This window comes from Aquarana catesbeiana, linkage group LG10, assembly GCF_042186555.1.
Source record: "Aquarana catesbeiana isolate 2022-GZ linkage group LG10, ASM4218655v1, whole genome shotgun sequence".
NCBI classification, from domain to species: Eukaryota; Metazoa; Chordata; class Amphibia; order Anura; family Ranidae; genus Aquarana; species Aquarana catesbeiana.
Window position 1 is genome coordinate 59,654,137 of NC_133333.1, and position 24,074 is coordinate 59,678,210.

The following is a 24,074-nucleotide window of genomic DNA, read 5'->3' on the forward strand; positions in this document are numbered from 1 at the left end:
CAAAAAGCAGCAGGCTAAATCTAGAGGAATAGAACTCTTTAAAAGCTACAAAATGTAGTTTCTTTATCTAAATACGGTTCACAGAGGAAAATACTGGAAGGTAAGGTTGTCATATAACCCTGTAGGATTTCATTAAAACAAAACATATTTGCAAAAATGAAATATTGAGAAAAATGGTGCGCTTATGCCACAAAATGTGTGACAACGGAACATAAAATAATTAACCACTTAAGGACCAGCCTCGTTTTGGATTTTAGGTGTTTACATGTTTAAAACAGGTTTTTTTGCTAGAAAATTACTTAGAACCCCCAAACATTATATATATTGGTTTTTTTTTCTAACACCCTAGAGAATAAAATAGTGGTCATTGCAATACTTTTTTTCGCACCGTATTTGCGCAGCGGTCTTATAAGCACACTTTTTTTGGAAAAAATTCACTTTTTTGAATAAAAAAATAAGATAACAGTAAAGTTAGCCCAATTTTTTTTTATATTGTGAAATATAAATTGATACCCAAACATGTCATGCTTCAAAATTGCACCCGCTCGTGGAATGGCGTCAAACTTTTACCCTCAAAAATCTCCATAGGCGACGTTTAAAAAATTCTACAGGTTGCATGTTTTGCGTTACAGAGGAGGTCTAGGGCTAGAATTATTGCTCTCGCTCTACTGGTCACGGCGATACCTCATATGTGTGGTTTGACCACCGTTTTCATATGCGGGCGCTACTCACGTATGCGTTCGCTTCTGCGCGCGAGCTCGTCAGGACGGGGGGTTTTACATGATTTTATTTATTTTTACACTGTTTTAAAAAAAAAATAAAAAATTGTGTCACTTTTATTCCTATTACAAGGAATGTAAACATCCCTTGTAATAGAAAAAAGCATGACAGGACCTCTTAAATATGAGATCTGGGGACAAAAAGCAGCGGTTCCCCGCCAGGAACATCTAAATTGCATCAGCTTAAAAGGCACGACTAGACCCACTGGGGGTCGCTCCCTTAGGTGAGCGGGCAATTCACCTGGTGGTGGAGATGGTGTCACATATCACTGAAATTTTGTATCTCTGAGGAGGCACTTAAAGAAGCTTAAAGTTTACACAAGGATTTTCACTTTATTTATACGGGACCATTACTGTCATTATTATTCATCTATTATATATCACGTTTTGTTTGTTCACGCATGATGTTTATGTTGAATCTATTCTCATTTTATGTTCCATTGTCACATATTTTGTGGAATAAGCGCACCATTTTTCTCAAGATTTCAATTCTAGTAGTGTAAGATCACTGTTCCAAATGGTGCAGTTGTTCTAAGTGTTTTTATTTTTAGTTTATTTAGCACACATAGCAGCGCTTTAGTATTTTTTTTACACAATAATTTTTGCAAAAATGATGCATTTTCCAATTTAAAAAAATAAAATTTAGTTTTATTAAATATTACACAACAAGTAAATTACCTTTCATTCAGTAATCACTAAGCAGGGGGCTCGGTTGGTGTTTAATTAATTTATTTTTGTATTTTTTTTTTCTTTTATATGTCATTATCTTGAAATTTGCATACTTAGTGGAACAAGTATATTTACTTATAAAGAATGCCCATAATCAGAATGAATAGGGCCATTGACTGAAGGACAAAAATGACAAGGCAGGTGTGTTGGGGAATAGAGGGAATTCCCAGCAGACAAACTGTAAATGGCCACGGCAACACTGCCAATTACACAGCACAAAAGTTGAAAGATATGTGAAAATATGTGATAGCTACTTATACATGGGAAGTGACTTTCTGCCAGCTTCATGGAGTGGCTGGTAGACCTATTAGCTTGCTTTAGGTACAGTACTGTAGCTATAAGGTTGTAGTGAGTGCTACTATACTCATACTCCATGATGTGCTGTTCTGACCTCTATTGGCAGGTTTCAGGGAGGCACAAAAGGAATGCCACATTATGGTCATATATGAATTCATATGTGTACTCCTCAAACGTCTCCATGTCCAAGTATACATATGTAATGACTCTCCATGCAGTCCTCACACTTCTTAGGCTACTTTCACAATGGGTCAGGAGGCATTAGCGGTAAAGCGCCGCTAATTTTAGCAACGATTTACCGCTGTTATAGTGGTGCTTTTCAGCCGCGAATGGGGCGCTTTTAACCCATACTAGCATCCTAATAAAGTGTTAAAAGCACCGCTGCCAAAGCGCTTTGGCAGCAGTGCCTATTGATTTCAATGGCAGGGGTGGTGGAGGAGCGCTGTATACACTGCTCCCCCACCGCCCAAAAGATGCTGCTTGCAGTACTTTTTCTAATGTCCTGCAAGCGCACCGCCCCAGTGTAAAGGGCTCTCACACTGGGGCTGCAGGGGAGGTGTTTTTCAGGCACTTTACAGGCACTATTGTTAGCCCAAAAGCGCCTGAAAAAGTGTGAAAGGGGTCTAAATTATGTAATCACACCAGCTGCAATAACTTTGTATCAACTTAAAATTTCTTTTTTTTTTTTTTTGGTTTGCAAACTGATTGTAATATGATGTTTTCCTAATTGTAAAAATGTACAGAATGCACCAATGACATTCAGTTTGCAAAGCAGGTAACACTTTCCAAAGAAAAGGTTTCTGGTTTAAAATAAAAAAAAAAACTCTAAGCTATGTATTCTTAACTCAAAAAAGTACCTTCTATTTCTCTCAACCTCCTTGAAATCCCTTTTTTTTCCTGATGTGATTCAACTTTCTATTAGAGGGTGTGGCTGTGTTAATTCTCCATGGTCACACTGTATGTAAAAATGCAACAACCATCTTTTGCTTGCGCCCGAGATGGACTATGAAATTTATAGTAGGGTTTTATTTTTTGTCACTTTAAATTCAAACTATGGTCAAAATATCTTTTGGAGAAAAAAAACAAAAACAAGGAAGAGTTAGAACTTTTGGCAAGTTTCTGTCCAATTGTAAATTCAGTATTTGCCTCCACAGGGGAGATTTTTCTTCTTATCCTGTTCTTTCTGACACCCATCACCTGGGCAGTAAGTGAGAGGAAATCTCCATCATGAGGTCAGAAATGGCAATAAAATCCTGACACTTGCTCTAACGCGCCCACATTCTATTAAACAAATTGGATTTTTATACACAACTGTATTTTTGATTCCAAGAAATCCTTTTTTCCAGAGCTCATTGAGGAATATAGGATTCCAAAAACAACTAGGTAATACTGCTTGTTTGTTCCACTGCTGAAATGATGGTTACCCCCCAGAACTTCAAGATGCTGACTTGGAAGTTGGTACCTTCTGTCCCCACACTCAATGGCTGCACTAGTGAGACTCCTAGATTTAAAGAGAAGTATGGCCAAAGCGTTTCTTGTGTGTCCCAGGAGTGCACCTACCCAGAGTCAGCTTATAGCTTGTTGCCTGCTATCAGCTAATGTCTCAGAGCCGGTCCAGGCTCTGGAAGAATCCCAAACCAGATTTTCAGGATCCGTTTCAGTTGACTGATAGCTGGCTCTCAGTGCGGGCTGAGAGCCAAAGCCAGCTGTATCTACCACCTTCACTGCCCAGCGCTGCAGTGAGCACAGTGGTAACTTAGGCCCCTTTCACACTGGGGCATCATCAGCGGTAAAGCGCCACTATTTTTAGCGGCGTTTTACCATCATTTTTGCAGGGGTTTTCACCCGCTAGCGGCCGAAAAAGGGTTAAAACGACCCGCAAAGCGCCGCTGCAGCGGTGCCCATTCATTATACACCGCTCCTTCACCGCTCCAAAGATGCTGCTTGCAGGAGTTTTTTTTAACGTCCTGCAAGCGCTTAGCTCCAGTGTGAAAGCCCTAGGGCTTTCACACTGGAGAGACAGGAGAGGCTCTTTACAGGAGCTATGCAGGCGCTATTTTTAGCGCTGTAGCGCCTGTAAAGTGCCTCAGTGTGAAAGGGGTCTTACGGTCACTGCTCTCCAGCCAGAGAAGCCCAAGAGCTAAGCGATCATGTGACATCAAGTTCAGAGCGGTCTGGGGACAGATGCAGCATAACACCAATTCTGCAGCATAGAGGCGGGAATGAAGGTTTGTTTTTTTATGTACTCCAAAAACTCTTCCTTTAATGAAGCCTAGTCCAAAAAACAGCTGTTGAATGACAAATTCCATTAAGGAAAGAAAAGTCTGAAAATCGGCAGAGCTAAGATATATCCATCCTCCTGGGGACACTAGCTATACTGAGCATACTGGATGAAAGAAGGGATATACCCCCTAAAGGCTGGCCCACAATTTTTTGCCTTCTTGTGTCCATTCCTCTTGCAGGACAAATTGTCTTCAGAATTATCTGTTCATAAATGGACGACAGTGAAATTTATTTTTATTGCTGCATTTGTCAAAGTTGGTAAATATATTCTGTTCTAGCTCACACTTCTCAAGAAGGGGAAATGGGATATTTTTGTACTGACTATAACATCACTTTCTCTTATGTTCATTAGGGCCACAGCACTGTACAGAGTCTGTACCAGTGTTTCTCAACAATTTTGCAGTTAAGGCACCATTTACAATTCTGTACATTGTCGAGGCACTCCATTAAAAATGTAAAACACTAAATTACAGGTTTCACATAATGCAGCAGCATTCACACAAGTAGGACAACCGATATTAGAGGGGCTTTATTCTCAACCACTCATTGTACATTTACTGCGGCAGGGCAGTAGCTCTGTGCCAGATCACATACCTAGTACGTGATTTGACACTTGCAGGTTTGGGGCACGTAGGCGTGCCACCGGCGGCCAGCTTCCACTGTGATTCTACACAGCGGGAGCTGATCGGTGGGTACGGCAGACTTTATGTCCGCCAGCACCCACCGCTGTTTCAGTACACAGGCAGAATGGCAGTCTACCTATGTAAACAAGGCAGATTGACGTTCTGTGAGTACAGAAGGCACGGATCCTGTGTTCCTGTAAAGCAGAAACACCGATCCATGCCTTCCACTAGTATATTTCAATTGTTTTTATTAAAGTATTATAGACATACAAATTCTTCCATATCATTCCAAATACATAAATGCATAACATTCAGGAAAAATACATACACATATACATAAACAAAGAGAAATGGATCTATCCTTTAACTTCACCTCACGAATGGCCATATTTCTAAAAATTCATAAACAGTTCTTTTCTTTTTCTTTTCTTCCCTCTCTTCTCCCTTTTTTTTCTCCCCTTTTTTCTCCCCTTTTTTCTCCCCTTTTTCCTCCCTTTTTTCCTCTCCTTTTTCCTCTCCTCCCCCCCCCCCCCAGGAAAGGGAAGGGCCAGGTGCAGAACCTCTAAATACTACCTTTGCATCAAATGTAATTCACATATATCGGAGATTGTTTAAATTCCAACCATCCTTTCCAAATACTAGTGAATCTTAATTCAGAATCATTTTGCATGTGTACTACTTCTTCCATAAGCCTTGTCTTATCTACCTCCCTAAGCCATTCCTTCATTGTCGGTGCCTTCTTTGACCCTCATTGTTTGGGAATTAATGCCTTCGCTGCATTTAGCAAAAAAGGAGTAATAGCTGCTCTATATTTCTTCCTTGTGGAGTCCGTCGCGTGAAACAAGCATTGCCACGAATCTAACCCAATTTAATTTCCACTGATGCCTTTCACTAGTAAAAGCACCTCCCCCACTACACTGAATTACAGACTAGGCACGCAGTTAACCCTTTGATCACCCCTGATGTTAACCCCTTCCCAGCCATTGCCATTAGTACAGTGACAGTGCATATTTTTAGCACTGATCACTGTATTAGTGTCACTGGTCCCCAAAAAGTGTCAGTTAGTGTCCAATTTGCTATAACTCGCTAATTGCCGCCATTGCTAGTATAAAAATGAATAAAAATATCCCATAGTTTGTAGACGCTATAACTCTTTTGCACAAACCAATATCAGTATACGCTTATTGGGCTTTTTTTATTTCTTACCAAAAAAATGGGGCAGAATACATATTGACCTAAATTGATGAAGAAATTTGATTTTTTACATTTATTGGATATATTTTATAGCAGAAAGTAAAAAAATATTGTTTTTTTTTTCAAAATTGTTGGTCTTTGTTTATAGCGCAAAAAATAAAAACTGCAGAGATGATCAAATACCACCAAAAGAAAGCTCTATTTGTGGGAAAAAAAGGGACATAAATTGTATTTGGGTACAGTGTTGGACGACCACGCAATTGTCAGTTAAAATAACAGTGCCGTATCGCAAAAAATGGCCTGGTTATGAAGGGGGTAAATCTTCCGGAGGTCAAGTGGTTAAAAAGAAAATACACCTTTGTACACTGGTACTGACTAGTATTTCAGCTTTTCTCTTCTCCCTCATTTCCAAAGGTTTTACTGCTGCACAGTAAAAACCAGAGGCTTTGTGTGTGTATATATAAAGAAAAAAAAAAGAAAAAAACGAGTTTGATCTATTTGCTGGTTTGTTGATAATTTTTGACCAATTTTTAGGCATTTTGCCTAGGCACCCCTGAAGAACCCAGAAGGCACCCTTGTTAAAAAAAAGGCTGGTCTATACTACGGGTTATGCTGCCACCTATTGAAAAAACTCTCTACAGCAGTGTTTTCATCAACCTTCTTCAGAGTTTCTGTCATATTAGAAGCTCCCCTTTACATCAGCATCCTCAGCCCCCCCAGGTGTTTCACATGAGAGTGCCACCTTCCAATCTACACCAGAGCATGGCTATAGCAGCAAGGCCATGGAAAGAAGGAGGGCAGGTCTCGACTGAGGTGGACTTCCATCCTTTTCTGAATCCTGGGACTGTCCTGCATGTTGCCCAACCTGGATTAGCTTCATACATTTGCACGGTGCTGGCGGCCTGCCCACCTGCACTTCAAAAGACACAGGACACTGTGTACAAAAATATAAGATGCAGCACTGCACCCCTGACAGACCCAGAAAGTAGCACCGTTGAAAAACACTTTTCTACAAATGAAGATTTTTTTTTGGTGTACTAGTGAAGGTGTCACAATGTTCTTTATATAAACTACAAAATACTAAGGATTCTTCCAGTGTTACCATTGTACTGGATACATAAATCACCATATATGGGTATGGTGATAGTAGATACATTTCTTTGCCATTGGACAGTTGGGCAAGTATTTCTCACCTGTGAAATCTCTAGACAGGGCAGTTTTCCCACTTGTGCTCCTGTAAACCCATACACAGAGTTAGCGCTCACTTTCAGTGCCAGTTGGCGTCCATCCAAAACCTTCTGCTTAAAAGGATCAGTCTCTTTCTTCAATTCATTCTTTGCACTGCAAAGATTAAAAGTCAGGTTCAGGAATGTCCCTAAAAATAGTATTTTTTCCAGAATGAGAACCTTTCCAGAAGGGATCTTTTTTAAACTAGCGAAAGTAAATATTTTTCAGAATGCAGAAAAATTTAGATTTTTCAAATCTACAGTGGGGACAGAAAAGTATTCAGACCCCTTAAATTTTTCACTCTTTGTTATATTGCAGCCATTTTCTAAAATCACTTAAGTTCATTTTTTTTTCCTCATTAAAGAGGGAGTCCACCTGAAAAAAAAAAATTATTAAAAGCCAGCAGCTACAAATACTGCAGCTGCTGACTTTTAATAAACGGACACTTACCTGTCCTGGTGTCCAGCGATGTCGGCAGCCGAAGCCGAGCAATAGCTCGGCTCTTGGCTGCTGCTGCTGCCGCTGCCATTCTCGGTGAGGGAATAAGGAAGTGAAGCATTGCGGCTTCACTTCCCGGTTCCCTACTGTGCATGCGCGAGTCGCGCTGCGCGTCCTAAGTGGTCCCCGCTATCTCCTGGGACCTGTGTTTCTCAGGAGACAGCGAAAGGGGGCGTGACTCCCGCGGGAGTCTATTCTCGGAAGTGGGTGCGGATACCTGTCTAATACAAGTATCTGCACCCCCCTCCCCCCTGAAAGGTCCCAATTGTGGCACCGGAGGGGGGGGGGGGGGGGGATCAGATGAGCGGAAGTTCCACTTTTGGGTGGAACTCCGCTTTAATGTACACACAGCACCCCATATTAACAGAAAAACACAGAATTGTTGACATTTTTGCAGATTTATTAAAAAAGAAAAACTGAAATATCACATGGTCCTAAGTATTCAGACCCTTTGCTGTGACACTCATATATTTAACTCAGGTGCTGTCCATTTCTTCTGATCATCCTTGAGACGGTTTTACACCTTCATTTGAGTCTAGCTGTGTTTGATTATACTGATTGGACTTGATTAGGAAAGCCACACACCTGTCTATATAAGGCCTTACAGCTCACAGTGCATGTCAGAGCAAATGAGAATCACAAGGTCAAAGGAACTGCCTGAAAAGCTCAGAGACAGAATTGTGGCAAGGCACAGATCTCGCCAAGGTTACAAAAAATTTCTGCTGCACTTAAGGTTCCTAAGAGCACAGTGGCCTCCATAATCCTTAAAATGGAAGAAGTTTGGGACGACCAGAACCCTTCCTAGAGCTGGCCGTCCGGCCAAACTGAGCTATCGGGGGAGAAGAGCCTTGGTGAGAGAGGTAAAGAAAAACCCAAAGATCACTGTGACTGAGCTCTAGAGATGCAGTTGGGAGATGGGAGAAAGTTGTAGAAAGTCAACCATCACTGCAGTCCTCCACCAGTCGGGGCTTTATGGCAAAGTGGCCTGACGGAAGCCTCTCCTCAGTGCAAGACACATGAAAGCCTGCATGGAGTTTGCTAATAAACACCTGAAGGACTCCAAGATGGTGAGAAATAAGATTCTTTGGTCTGATGAGACCAAGATAGAACTTTTTGGCCTTAATTCTAAGCGGTATGTGTGGAGAAAACCAGGCACTCCTCATCACCTGTCCAATACAGTCCCAACAGTGAAGCATGGTGGTGGCAGCATCATGCTGTGGGGGTGTTTTTCAGCTGCAGGGACAGGACGATTGGTTGTAATCGAGGGAAAGATGAATGAGGCCAAGTACAGGGATATCCTGGACGAAAACCTTCTCCAGAGTGCTCAGGACCTCAGACTGGGCCGAAGGTTTACCTTCCAACAAGACAATGACCCTAAGCACACAGCTAAAATAACGAAGGAGTGGCTTCACAACAACTCCGTGACTGTTCTTGAATGGCCCAGCCAGAGCCCTGACTTAAACCCAATTAAGCATCTCTGGAGAGACCTAAAAATGGCTGTCCACCAACATTTACCATCCAACCTGACAGAACTGGAGAGGATCTGCAAGGAGGAATGGCCGAGGATCCCCAAATCCAGGTGTGAAAAACTTGATGCATCTTTCCCCAAAAGACTCATGGCTGTATTAGATCAAGAGTGTGCTTCTACTAAATACTGATCAAAGGGTCTGAATACTTAGGACCATGTGATATTTCAGTTTTTCTTTTTTAATAAATCTGCAAAAATGTCAACAATTCTGTGTTTTTCTGTCAATATGGGGTGCAGTGTGTACATTAATGAGGAAAAAAATGAACTTAAATGATTTTAGCTAATGGCTGCAATATAACAAAGAGTGAAAAATTTAAGGGGGTCTGAATACTTTCCGTCCCCACTGTACAAATACATACAGCTCTGAGATTTGGAGTCAGATGCTTGTTAGCGGTCTTAGAGGATTATCTTCCCAGAAAGTCAACTTGAAATACAGTTTAAAAAAAAATATATATATATTCAATACCCTAAGGATTACTTACCGTTTTCGAGCGGACAAAAGATTTTCCAAGATCTCAGGCAGAAGCCCCTTTCGTACACTTGCCTTTACAAATTGATCGCCTGTCGGAGTCTTGATAAAGTCTTCAGGACTGAGTCTAGATATTTAAGGATAGATACAGTATCACCAAGTAAGAAAGAAAATATCTTTTAGAAATGATAAATTAGACATAAGAGAAAGTATGAACTAAACGATTAGAAAAAAGTTAGGGCACGTTATATACAAAGAAAGCCACAACACCCAGCACTTTACCTCCAAACTGTGTTAACAAATCCAAATGTTTTTGATCAGATTAAAGCTTGTTAAAAGACCATGGCAGACATAGGTGTGTTTCAGAAAGAAACCCTAATCATAGACTTTGATCACATTTTTATTTTATAGAGAGATAAATATGTATGTATCAGCTGACTGTGTTATATATTGTTATTAATAGCGCAAAGCAAGAGGGATGAGCAGGATCTGAGCTCCGATCTTACCACCCTATCCGTTTACTCATTCTGCAAGACAGATTGCAAGGCCCAATATACTGTGACTGAAAACCAGCACGTTTTAAACATTCAGTTATGTGGGGACACCCCACATCCCAAACCCAAACATGTAATTTCTAAAGATCTCCGCCACCCTAAACTTAAACAACATGAACCTACCCAGGCTGACAGCCCCCCCAACACTGCAAAACCTTTGATGCAATACCTCAATGCCAAGCCTCTTTGACTAACCAAACACTGTTGGAACGGACCTCAAGATTCTCAAGCAGGATGTTCACAAAATCTCACAGAAGGACCAGAGACTGTACAGGAAATCAGCGAGGAGGCCCTGTAGATTTGGTGCTCAGAGGCACCAAAGCATTGATCACAGATCATACCACGAAATTATGTAATGTGGGGGATTACTTCCGCAGTAACAACCCGCGCTGTCTGGGCTTTCCTAAGGATTGGAGGGCCATAAGCCTAAAGGATTCCTGGAAACATTACTTCACCAAATGGTGGGAATGCAAATTTTGTCACTACTTCTTGCTATTGAAAGAACTCACCGTGTCCCTAGATATAGTTTCATAGATAATCAAGTTGAAAAAAAGACACAAGTCCATCTAGTTCAACCAAGGGAATTGGTAATACCTCTTTTCTTTTTAACATTTCCCATGGAAGCAACAGAGGAGTTAGATTTAGGTTATAAGGCTCAATTCACATCTATGCATGTTGCATTTGAGCATTTTTTGCCATGCTTTTTACGTCTCAAGGGGGCCTTCATTCCGGGTGATGTCATCAGATGGCCACGCCCCATGGCTACATAAGAGATGTTAGACAGCGGGGGATGTCACAACGGAAGAAGACGGCATCAGGAGAAGAGTGGACTTTTTTGTTTTTAGCGGGTAACCAGCGGTGCGGGAGAATAGGGCGGTGGGGAGAAGACAGAGCTATTTTTTTTTAAATAAACTGGCTCTTTTTTTTACATTTCACTACTTTTTTGGTGAATGCATAAGGGTACGAAGTACCCGATACCCATTCACGCGCCTTTTTTTTCATGAATTTTTTTTTTTTTTCACATTCAGCTGTCAGTGGGGAAGCCTGCTGTCAGCTGATGACTCATCCATTGCTAAGGATGCAGAAGCTGGCTTCCCGACCCACTCCTTAGACAGATCATACACTTTTGACACTATTTTTAGCATTTATAAAGCCATCAGTGCTATAAAAATGCACTGATCACTGCGTAAATGTCACTGGCAGGGAAGGGGTTAAACGCTAGGGGGTGATCAAGGGGTTAAGCTTGTTCCCTGGGCTTGTTCTAACTGTAGGGAGGATGGGCTCACTAGAACATGACAGAGATCACTGCTCCCGATCACTGGGAGCAGTAGATCCCTGTCATGTTGCTAGGAAGAACAGGGAAATGCCTTGTTTACATAGGCATCTCCCTATTCTACCTGTCACAATCGTGGGCCACTGGCAGACATCGAGTCCGTGGGACCCGCAGGCACGCTTCCGCGGCACGCACGCTAGCCGCAGCGACGTACGGGTACGTTGTTTTGCGCATCCGTGCCACTTTGCCGACGTATATCGCGTGAGCCGGTTGACAAGTGGTTAAAGGCTTACCTGTAGGTAAAAATGACCAAGCAGGGTTTACTACTAACTGAAAAAAGACTGTTGCGTAGGAGCCAGGAGGGTTAAAACTGGGTGAAGAGTAGCAAAATTCTGAAGACCGTTTCATATCACAGGTCATACAATATGGCAAGCCTAAGCACAGCAACAGGACACAAGGTAATCATATTGCATTAGCAAGGTCTCTTCCAGGCAAAGATTTCAAGGCAGACTGGGGTTTCAAGATGTGATGTTCAAGCTCTTCTGAAGAAGCACAAAGAAACAGGCAACGTTGAGGACCGTAGACTCAGTGGTCGACCAAGGAACAATGCAGCAAATTAAAGATGCATCATGCTTACACCCCTTCCACATTGAAAGATGTTCAGCAGTACCTGTGCCATCGGCACAGAGCTGGTCAAAACCTGTAGGACCTAGGTACACCCATCTACTGTCTGGAGAAGTCTGACCATTAGTGGTCATCATGGAAGAAGTGCAGTCAAAAGGCCATACCTCCTACATGGAAACAAGGTGATGTGCCTCAACTATATACAAAATCATAGGAATTGGGGTGCAGAAAAGTGTCAGCAGGTGCTCTGGACTGATGAGTCAAAATTTGAAATATTTGGCTGTAGCAGGAGACAGTTTGTTCACCGGAAGGGTGGAGAGAGGTACAATAATTGAGGGAGAACGAAGATTCGCAGTCCAAGGACCTCGACTATGGAATGCTCTTCCTACCAACATCCGCATGGAAGAAAACCACCAGGCCTTCAGGAAAAAACTAAAGACCTTCCTCTTCTAACAAGCTGACAACAGAGAATGTACCTCAGCGCCTTGAGGCGATTCAGTTCGCATTTGCTGCGCTTTACAAATCATTCATTCATTCATAATTGAGTATCTACAGGCAACAGTGAAGCACAGTGGATGTTCCTTGCAAGTTTGGGGATGCATTTCTGCAAATGGATTTGGAGATTTGGTCAGGATCAAAGTTGTCCTCAGTGCTAAGAAATACAGGCAGATACATATTCATCATGTCATACCATCAGGGAGGCATGTGATTGGCCCCAAATATATTGTGCAGCAGGACAACAACCCCAGACATACAGCCAATGTCTTCAGCATAAAGAAAAATAGGATTTTTCTAACAGCTTACCCTTAAAATCCTTTTTGTTGAAGTACATCACGGGACGCAGAGCCATAGTAGTTACTATGTGGGTTATAGGCCACCTTCAGGTGATGGACACTGGCACACCCAAAGACAGGAAGTCCACTCCCTATATAACCCCTCCCACTACTGGGAGTACCTCAGTTTTTGTAGCAAAGCAATACATGTGTATACCAGAAAGAAGGGAGGGACCTCTGTTTCACGTGATGTACTTCAAAGAAAAGGATTTTACAGGTAAGCTGTTATAAAAATCCTATTTTCTTAATGTACATCACGGGACACAGAGCCATAGTAGTTACTATGTGGGATGTCCCATAGCAATGCCAACTGAAGGGAGGGAGACAACAAAAGTAGGGCATCATGAGACCAGAGGACTTATACTGCTGCCTGCAGCACAATGCGCCCAAAGGCGACATCCTCATGACCTTTGACATCTACTTGATAGAATCTGGTAAATGTATGGACTGAAGACCAAGTTGCGGCCTTGCGGATTTGAGCCATGGAGGCTTGGTGATGCACTGCCCACGAAGAGCCCTGGTGGAGTGCGCTTTAATATGAAAAGGTGGAACTTTCCTCTTTAAACCATAAGCTTGAACAATCACTTGTCGAATCCATGAGAATGTAGTGACTTTTCTGCTGAAGAACGGGGTTCTGGGAAAAATGAAGGTAGAACAATATCCTGGTTTAAATGAAACCCGACACTACCTTCGGTAGAAAATTAGGATGAGGACGCAATACAACCTTATCCTTGTGAATAATTAAATATGGGTCTTTACAAGAAAGAGCAGTCAACTCTGATCCCCTTCTTGCAGAAGATATGGTTACCAGAAAAACTAGTTTCCTTGTCAAGGGAATAAGTCATATCGGCTCAAAAGACTGTTTCTGTAATGCCGACAGGACTAAATTCAAGTCCCAAGGGTTCAGGGGTGACCTAACCGGAGGATTAACCCGCGTTACCCCCTGAATAAAGCAACGAACCAGAGAGTGTGAAGCAAGTGGTCGCTGAAATAATACCAATAAGGCCGAAACCTGAACCTTGATAGTACTCAGGACCAGCTTTATTTCTAATCTCATCTGTAGAAAGTCAAGGATTCTACCTATGACATACTTCCTGGGGTGCCAACCCCTGAATTCACAACAGGAGACATATGCCTCCCAGACTCTAGAAAATATGACTCTGGAGGCTGGGTTCCTTGCATTAACTAGAGTAGACACTACTGAACTTGATAGCCCACGCTTCTTCAGAATGTGGGTCTCAATAGCCAAACCGTTAAATTTAGCATTTGTACAGTAGGATGGAATACTGGACCTTGCAAGAGAAGGTCTGGCCGTGGCGGTAGGGTCCATGGGTCCCCTACCGCCATCTTTACGATCTCTGCATACCAAGATCTCCTGGGCCACAAGAATCACCGACTTCCCTTCCTGCTAGATCATGTGAACTCGTGGATGCAGACAGAATGGGGAGGGAATGCATAAATCAGTGAGAACAGATTCAACGGGAATAGCAAGGCATCTGTTTTCCGCATGCTAGTGGATCCTTTGTTCTTGACACAAAATTGTCCATTTCATTGCTGAACCTGGACGCAAACAAATCTACGCCTGGGATCCCCCATCTTTGACATATTGATAGGAAGATATCAGGCTGAAGGAACCATTCTCCCGGGAACAACTGCTGGCGACTCAAGTAGCCCGCCTGCCAATTTTCTATTCCTAGAATGAAGACTGCCCAAGATAGGATATGATTCACCTCTCTCTGGGCCGCACAACTTCTTGTGCCCCCTTGGTGATTGATATAGGCCATTGCTGTGGCATTGTCTAATTGAATCCTGACAGGACAATTCCGTAAACTGAACGTTCAGGCCCTCAGGATCAAGTGCTCTGTCTGAATTTCTAGAATGTTAATGGGCAAGGCCATTTCTGATCTGGGCCAATTCTCTTGGACAGTTGCCTCTTTCAGGACTGCTCCCCAACCCCAACCGAAAAAAAGGTTGGCATATGTTGTTACAACTTTCCAGGTAACTGAAGGAAGGATTTTCCCCTTTGCAGATTTTTGGTTATTAACCATAAACTGAGGCTCCGGCGCACCTTTGGAGTCAGACACATTGGGAAATCTAGAGCTTGAACCCTTTTGTTCCAAGCCGATAGGATACTGTTTTGCAGCAGTCTCGAATGAAAATGAGCATAAGGAACGGCCTCGAATGAAGTCACCATCTTTCCCAACAACCTCATGCAAAGCTGAATAGAAGAAGTCATCTTGCTTCGACCACCTGAATAAGTTCCTTCATGGCGCTGATCTTTGCCTGGGGCAAGAATACCCTTTTCTGGGTGTATCTATGATCCGACCCAAGTATTTTAGCCTTCTTCATGGTTTTCCATCCTGGTATTCCAGGTAGTTGAATGTGGTGACCATACTTGGGTCTAAGCAGCTACAAACTGGTCTAGCAAGAACAGATCGTCTAGGTAAACTATAATCGTTATACCTTGGGCCCTTAATCTCCGACTTAACCAGACATTGTCAGACTGTTTATTTCACGGACATATTATAATCCATTTGTAGACCCCAGCATCAGCATAAACAAAGGGAATAAGTAAACCAAGCAAGAGACTACACCGAACAGAAGAGGCTCAATCTGTTTGACATTTAGTACCTCATACCCCCAAACCCAGCAATCTGCCCACAACCAAATCCATCGGGGCGAGCACAGGAACATTAAGCCATGGTCCCCAGAGTTTCTCGAACTTCTGCGGGCAGCCTCTATGTTGGTAAATTACTTTATCCTTTCGTAACATTTCCCCCATAGCATTAATTCATTCTTTAAGAGCAGGAGGCTCTTCTGAAATCCAATGCATCATGATTAGTTTACGTGCCACAAATATAGCTTTAGTAACTGCCACTTTAGTATTTTCATCCCACCCCAGCTCATCTAACACATTGAGCAGACAGTGCTTGGGGTCTGTAGGTAACGTGACCTGAAATACCCTATTAACAGTGTTCAACACCCCACTCCAGTAGGGGTGAAGCTTTGGGCACCACCACAGCAGGTGGATCAGGTCCCCATGTTCCCTTTTGCATCTGGTACAAAGTGGGGTGGGTCGAAGACCCATAGCATATAATCGGTGAGGGGTATAATATACTCGTAATATGATATACAGTTGTGTCAATCTTTGCATAACATTTAGGGAGCATGTGGGCACAGCCAGCAACAACTCTTCTCACTGATCCCCATCCATCGGGCCAACATCCCTCTCCCATTTGGCCAGCATCCCTAGAGGATGTTTATTTAGAAAGTTTTGTAGTAACATACTGTAACACTGTGATATAAAACCCTTAGTTTTGTTAGCCCCTGCAATCACATTAAACACGGGTGTTGGTGAAGCGACCCAATCCGAGGACTTACTCTGTGCCACCACTGCATGTTTTAATTGCATGTAGTAAAACCGCATGGATTGTGGTAACTCAAATAGCCTCTGCAAGTTCTCAAATGTATGCAGTTTCCCGTTTTGGAAAATCTGCCTGATATATATCACCCCATATCTCCTCCATATCTCTGCATGCTGTATCTTGGCTAATTCTGGGTAAGTTTCATTGAACCATATTGGACTGTAGTCCGTGAAACCCGTCACACCCTGCATATATTTAGTTTTGGACCATATTTTTTGGATTAGGTCATAGGTCGGGTATTTCTTATTTGATTTACCAAAATCTAACGCCTCCAGGGCTGTCGGAAACGAGTCTTTTTTAACTGTGTGCAACATTACTAGTTCTGAGGAACTGCGTATAGGTCTCTCTTTCTCTGCGCCAGCGTGCATTGTACCTATAAGTTGCTGCAGCTGCGCAGCTATATAGTAGAGCCAGGGATTGGGAAGGGCGAGCTCTCCCTCATCCTTAGGACGCTGGAGATGTTCGAGTTTAATCCATGGAGAGCGCACCCTCCATATAAGTAGTTAAATAGGGAATTAATAATTCTAAACGTCTTTAGAGTCACTACCATGGGTGTATTATGTACATATAACAGTTGGGGCATAGGAATCATTTTAATCAAATTCACCCTGCCTGTTACCGACAGACAGAGTGAATTCCATGTTTTAATCTGTTCTCTAAATTTTTGTTGCAACGGGGATATATTTAATCTACCGTAGTCTCGGATTCTAGGCGTCACCTGAATACCTAAGTATCTGAACGAGGTGGCTATAGGCACTGTACTGTTATTGGGAGGAGTACCCCCTTCATCAATAAGCACCAGGGAGGATTTGGTCCAGTTAATCTGGAGTCCCGAGTATCTTCCAAACTCCACTATGGTGGACATAGCTTCTGTGAGAGATTTGTCTACGTCTCCAAGCAGGATCATGGTATCGTCAGCGTATAGCATCAATTTCTCCTGCTTGTCTCCGTATCGAAATTCGACAAGATTAGGGTTGGCTCTTACTTTAATGGCCATAGGTTCTATGGCTAGTGCGAAAAGCAGGGGTGACAAAGGACACCCCTGCCTCGTGCCTCTTCCCAAATTGAAAGTGTGTGACAGCCCCAGATGCCCGGATAACTGCCTGCGGGTTGTGGTACAGTAGACGCACCCACGAGACAAAAACATCTCCAAATCCGAAGCGTTTAAGAACTCCCCACAAGTACTCCCACTCTACGCTATTGAAGGCCTTCATAGCGTCCAGTGAGAGCAGAGCCCTCTGTCCCACATTATCCGCCGCGGATTGCATATTCAGGTAAAGGCGTCGTAAGTTTACTGCCGTTGACTTATTGGGCATGAACCCCGCCTGATCAGGGTGAATGATGGCCGTAATGGCCCCATTCAACCTCATCGCAAGGACCTTAGCTAAAAGCTTAATATCACTCTGCAAGAGAGATATGGGCCTATATGAACTAGGATCTGTCGGTCCTTTCCGGGCTTCAGTATGAGTACTATGTTGGCTGTGTTCATAGAGGGGGGTAAACCTCTTTTTTCCCTGGCAGCGTTAAACACCATTAGTAACTTGGGTAAAAGTATGTCCGCGCATTGCTTATAAACCTCTATGGGTATCCCATCTGCCCCGGGGGCCTTACAGTTGGGGAATGCCGCTAGTGCTGTTTGTAATTCGTCCAAGGTAAGGGGAGCATCTAGATCCTCTTTTTGGCCCTTTGTGAGTTGTGGGAAGTCAATGTCCTGCAAATAATCTGCCAGTTCCTCCAGGGTATATCGCCCCGTTGGAAGATAGAGAGTCTCATAGAACCTGGCCAGTTCCATCAATATAAGATCAGGGGAGCTTACCAACCTACCCTCCGATGTTTTAATGGCTCCTATTACAGGGGAGCGCTGTTGAGAGTTAGCTATCTTGGCCAGAAGGCGCCCAGTACTTTCTCCCTCCTCGTAAAATGCAAACCTGGAGAAGAATAGCTTTTTCTCCGCCGTAGAGGATAGCAGCCGCTCAAAAGCAGATTGAGCTGACTGCCATGCCTCCCTAGCGGAGTCAGTTGGGGTTCGTACATAAGTCTCCTCCAAAGCCACTACCTGCCTCTCAAGTTCCTCCTTATGTAATGATGAATTCTTTTTAACCTTGCCTATCTCTGAAATAAGCAAGCCTCTCAAATAGGCCTTAAAAGCATCCCATTGTTTCATCGGGGACTGCAGGAATTCCCGGGCGTTCAGAAACTCTCCCATGCTCCGCTCCATCTCACTGTGGGACAGAAATAATTTTAGCCAGAAGGCATTACATTTCCATGGGGCTCTAGGTAGCCTGGATTTCGGGGATATAATCAAGCTAATCACTAAATGTGAGTGATCTGAAACACTACATGGCTTATACAGCACTTCCGAGACGGATGGGAGCATGGCCAGGTTGCCCACAGCTAAATCAATTCTGGACAACGTCCCATGAGTCTTGGAGAAGCATGAGAATTGTTTTTCGCCCGGGTTCCTTTGTCTCCATATATCCACCCAGCCAACCTCATTAAGCAATCTAAGCAATGGAGAATCCGTCGACGTGACAGAGACCCCAGAGCTGGGGTGCCTGTCCGCGGAAGGACTCAACCAGCAATTAAAGTCCCCCACTATCAGCAACGGCAGATCCGGTCGACTCTCTAGGTAAGTCATCAGTAACCGGAGTACCGCTGCCGTAAACGGCAGGTGCACATAAAATTCAACTTTCCAACTCTACAATGCAAGAAAATGTATCTTTCTTCATTATCTATGCATACATCAAATTCTTGAAAATCTACAGAACCATGGATCATTACACTCACACCCCTTGAATATGAGGTGTGGGTGGAGTGATATGCTTTCCCCACCCAGGCATACCTAAGACAACATTTATTTTCGGCCTTTAGATGGGTCTCTTGCATACAAAAAATCATAGGATGATACTTTTTCAAAGAAGCAGATATCATCATACGCTTAAGTGGGGAGCCCAAGCCTCTAACATTCCAAGAGATTATTGGCAGTTCAACCATTGGGCAAAACTGTGCATGGCTTTAAGGAGCAATGCAGTATAAGGTTCATTTCCATAAAGCTCCTGAACCTATCTGAGTCTGCAAGGCAAAGTGGAAGTGGGGGATCCTCCCCCCGGAGATGTGGTGGGATCTTTGACAGCACATACCGCTTCCGGTCAGGGAGTTCAAACTTGGTTCTCAAGTCAATGACGTCTGTAATAAGAATTGACATAATGCGTTGCCAATAAAGAATTCTTCAGTAGTGTATTCCTTAGTATAAAAGTTGAAACCAAAGCCAACGTGGCTTGCTTGCTTTATCTCTCACATGGAAAGAATGCATTTTCTCTTGCCTACGTCACAAGATAGCTCACTGTTCACGTAGCAATATCGAGGTTCCCAGCAGCATAAAGCAAAAACATTCTCCAAAGTAAAAAAGTGTGGGTAATAAAAACTGTAGGATCCAGAGGGGAATATCAGCACCATCCGAAGGGGAATAAGTGAGCAACAAACAAGTCCACTGTAATGCAGTATTGTGGGACTCCAGAAGTTATCAAGACTATGCATATCAGGCAGGTCCTGTCTCCATCTTCTCTGTCTCGGTGTCTTAAGGTCTGTTCGTTACGATCTAGCCACATGGCTGCGTCTTGGGCTGATTCAAAGAAATGGGCCTGTCTGTCAGCGGTGACTCTCAGCTTAGCCGGGTACAGCATGGCATATGGAAGCTGCAGAGCACGTAGGAGCAGTTTCACATCTGAGAACTTGGCACTGCGTTTTTGTACCTATGCGGAAAAGTCAGGGTAGAATGACACTATGACCCTGTTCACCTGGACATTAGCCTTTTCCCGTGCATTCCTCAGAACCACTTCTCTGTCTCTGTAATGCATAAGCCGGGCAAGGACAGGCCTGGGGGGGGGGGGGGGGCTCCCGGTTGTGGCGGGCGACCTGGTGTGCGGTGTGCCCTCTCCACTGTAAAGAATGGGGAAAAGGCTTCTCTTCCAAATGTCTCCACCAGCCAGGTCTCTACAAACGTGGTGGCATCCCTTCCCTCCATTTTCTCTGGCAGTCCTACAATGCGTATGTTGTTGCGTCTTAAGCGATTTTCCATATCATCTGCTCTGTTATTGATATCTTTAGCAAGTTGATAGGCCGCATGTGCCTTTCGAGCCACTGGCGGGAGTTTGTCCTCAATGTCACTCACTCTGCTTTCCACTGCAGTCGTACGCGCTCTAATCTTCTGCAGGTACTGTCTCAACAGGGATACATCCTCTCTCAGCCCTCCAAATTGCTCTTTAGGAGTGTTCACAGAAGCTGTGCAAACGTGCACAGCCTTAAGTATATTAGCTAAAGTTGGCTGTTCAGTATCTTCAGTGTCTGTGTCTGTGTGGAGAGGGGGGGGCCGCTCTGCTGCAGCGTCTGCCTCTCCCTGCATATCAGTGTACAATGTGTCCAGCTCTCCCATCTCATGTGCCTCTTTCTGGGACAGTGCAGCAGAACCCCCTGCTTCTTGTGCCCCCCTAGCTTTTGGGTATAATACACCATGTCTCTCGGGTATTCCTTACCCTGTAGCTTCTGTGCCTTCTTACTAGCCGCCTCTATGTTTTTCACTTCCCCTCGGTGTGCGCTGTGCCAGGGCCGCAGTGGCGCCATCTTGGATTTCGGAGGTCATGATTTCCTACTTTTTCTTCGCTTTCCTCCTTGTGCAAATGGCCGGTGGATGGTCCAGGAGGGTGAGCGGGTCGGTAGCCAGCTGGAACGCCATTTTTTGGCACCGGATTGCTGCTGGGAAAGGATCGGTTCAATGTGCTGGAGTGGAGCTGTGAGAAACACTTCTTCTCACATGCCGGTCCTGGCCACGCCCCCCGAAGGTATGCATCTTTGATGTCGATTGACGCCAGAAGTTTGCCTCCTTGTAGGATGGAAACAACTGATTGGATTGACTTCATGCAAAAAAAGAGCAGTTATATTCAGGAATAGGATTAGATTTTTGAGATCCAGAACGTCCATTTGGTTTTGGCACCGTGAAAAAAGGTTTGAACCAAACCCCAACCCCTGCACTTACACGGGGACCACCATGATCACTTTTTGTCAAAAGATGGTCCAATGCTTGAAAGAAAGACTTCTTTTTCTCTGGATCCTTAGGAACGTTTGATCTGAGAAAACGAGGAGACGGGAACTCTTGGAACTCCAGTTTGTACCCTGAAGTCCCCCATCTGTCTCGACACTCTTCCTGCTAGATCCTTGAGAACTGCAGAAGTATTCCCCCTACCCCAGCGAGCAGGGACGCCTCCTCCTAAGGAGGCTTTAGTATTTTGTAGGTTTCCTCCACCAAGACCTCTTTTGTCCATGGGGTTGGCCCTGAGGATTACCTTTTGAACTTGACTGCAGAGGCCGTCGTGACTGCCTGGAGGCTAATGCCCCTGGCAGAGGAGAAGGAGCTTGTTAAAATGAAATATGTTTACTCCTTTTCTTAAATGGCAAAGGGGTACTTTAGACTAGAATTTCTTTGGATGTATTACCCAAATCATCCCAAACAGCCGTTTTACCGCAAAAAGTTAGACTAGCCAGGAGCTTCTTGCATGGTGCTTAGCGAAGGGCACAAGGCCTGAAGGATAGAATCTCTCATAGCAACTATTGCAAACATAAAGCTGCTACTAGCTTGCCAGATCCTGGGCCTGCTGAACAGGATAACCTTGAGCACCTGTTTAAACTGGTCTCCAAACGATTAACCAATTACTGTCAGCTCAGTGTGAGACACTCAATCTGCCAGAGAAAAGTGTTTTGTTTTTTTTTGTTTTTTTAATAGGAATTCCAACTTATTATCTGTTGGATCCCCAAGCATTTGAGCATTGTCTGCGGGACAAGTCAAACTTTTATTCAGAGGATATAGCAGCGTTAATTGCTGGTATACTCTACTTTTAGTGATTTTTTTCCTCCATAGGATAAAGTGTGAAAAAACTTTTTAGGAGGGAAAAAATGCTTATCTGGGTGAACCACTCAGATACCAAAAGCTTTTCCAGCAATGAATGGACAGGAAAGGCATGCACAGCTTGAGGAGGCTTTAGCGAACCCAAACACTCAGTTAAGAATACATAAATGTGGAGCGGACCATTCAGCATGAAATTGCACCATCAATCTTACAGATTGTGAAAGCTGATCCCCCCCCGCATTTGACACCTCAGAAGAGGAGTCATCAGCCTCACCATGGTCCCCCGAGGGAATTCCTCTTTTCCCGCCCCCAGATCCTCAGTTTGAGGGTCCTGGGCAATGGAAGAGAACCTGTAGCATTTTGTCCCACACTGGGATGCGATTAAAGTCGCTAACCTTTTTTTTTTTCCAATCCTATCATGGCTGGGGAAAAAAGACATTTTTAGTAATATAAACAGGAGCTGCAGTGTTGAAAACAGTTGCAAAACATTTCATGGCCCCGATGCTTATTCTGACCAGTCACCCCCTCTCAGGGGAGAATGCCATTGTAGAGATGACATGTGAGAGTGAGCGCTGAGCCCAACACAATCTGAACCCCCAACCTTGTCGTTCCTGATAGGGAACAAATGTACAAAACAATGCAATAAGTGGAATGACAAAAAACATTAATAAAAGGCATTGGCTAAAACGTTGTTATAAAAAATACATTAGGCTGCTTAAATGTCCATATGAGCTATAATAATATCCATAGTAATCATGCGTGAAAAACTAACTGTAGAAAGCAGCCCCGTTTGAAGAGAAGAAGCAGTCCTCTGGGTACTGGAGAAAAGAAACAGAGGCGCCACTCCAAGTGCAATAATTGGCAAAGGTTTAATGAAATCTTTAAAATTAGTAGTCACAAAAGTACACTGTTAACAGGCATGTAGGCAAGACTCTGACTCTGCTGGATATCCTGGAAGATACATCTGATCCGGATGCTGGATGGCGGTGGTCTCCAGTGGACAAGCTGCACCGATGGATGCCGACCACTTCCTGCTGTTGGAGCGCACAGTGTCAACCAGGGGGATGAGATCACTTCCGGAGCCAGGAACGAATAGGCGACGCGTTTTGCGGAGCTATGCTCCTTCCTCAGGCCTCATTGTAGAGATGAGTAGGCTTTCCAGAGCTTGAGGGAGACCCTTTTAGCCCTTTTTTGAGGGTGTTTCAACCCCCTCTTCTTACCTTAGCCCTATGCACAAAAGCAGAGGTACTATCAGAAGAAATCGCATCCACTGCTTGAGCAATAGTCCAGCCACTGCCGCTGTTATTAATGCTCAGCCTGATGCTTTTAGTGAATGTGTCAGGGAATGCCTGTGTCACCAGCCTTTTATATGCCCCTTTTTGCTACTGTGTCCCTCCGACATCTGCAGCCAGCAAAAAATGGAGCTTTTAAACTTACTCCCGCGCTGGACGTTGGAGGACGCCAACGCTGCGCTAAGTCCCGCCCCTTCCATCACATCGCGCGCGCCCCCCCCCCCCCCCCGTTTTCAAAAGAAGGTTTTACCGCACGAGCACAGGCCTCTGATCCGATGGGATAGGCGTGTGTGTGGGGGGGGGGGATGGGGAGGAGGAGACCTTAACAAGCTGCCGTGTAGGGGCGGGGGAAAAAAAATGGAGCGGCATCGCTGATCATTTTTGGCTTCCCCCTTGCAGGAAGAGGGGAGGGGAGAGCTTTGTCCAGGTGGGGGGTGTTTCATGGAAGAAGATCCCCCCAATCTTACCGCAGGTCTGAGCTGCTCGCCGGACGGAAGCCTGCTGCTTCTGTGACAAGTGTGATGTTTGAGGAAAGCATGACAAGGTA

At 44.0% G+C, this 24,074-nt stretch overlaps 1 protein-coding gene across 1 annotated transcript in view; it reads right to left on the reverse strand.

Moving 5' to 3' along the window:
* Positions 1–24,074, reverse strand: part of POLD1 (DNA polymerase delta 1, catalytic subunit) — a 340,630-nt gene that overhangs the window by 201,128 nt on the left and 115,428 nt on the right. Inside the window, exons 16-17 of the mRNA XM_073602248.1 lie at positions 9,641–9,754; positions 7,099–7,246 (exon numbers count right to left, since the gene is read on the reverse strand). Of these exons, the coding sequence (XP_073458349.1) occupies positions 7,099–7,246; positions 9,641–9,754 (262 nt within the window). The remainder of the gene's footprint in view (positions 1–7,098; positions 7,247–9,640; positions 9,755–24,074) is intronic.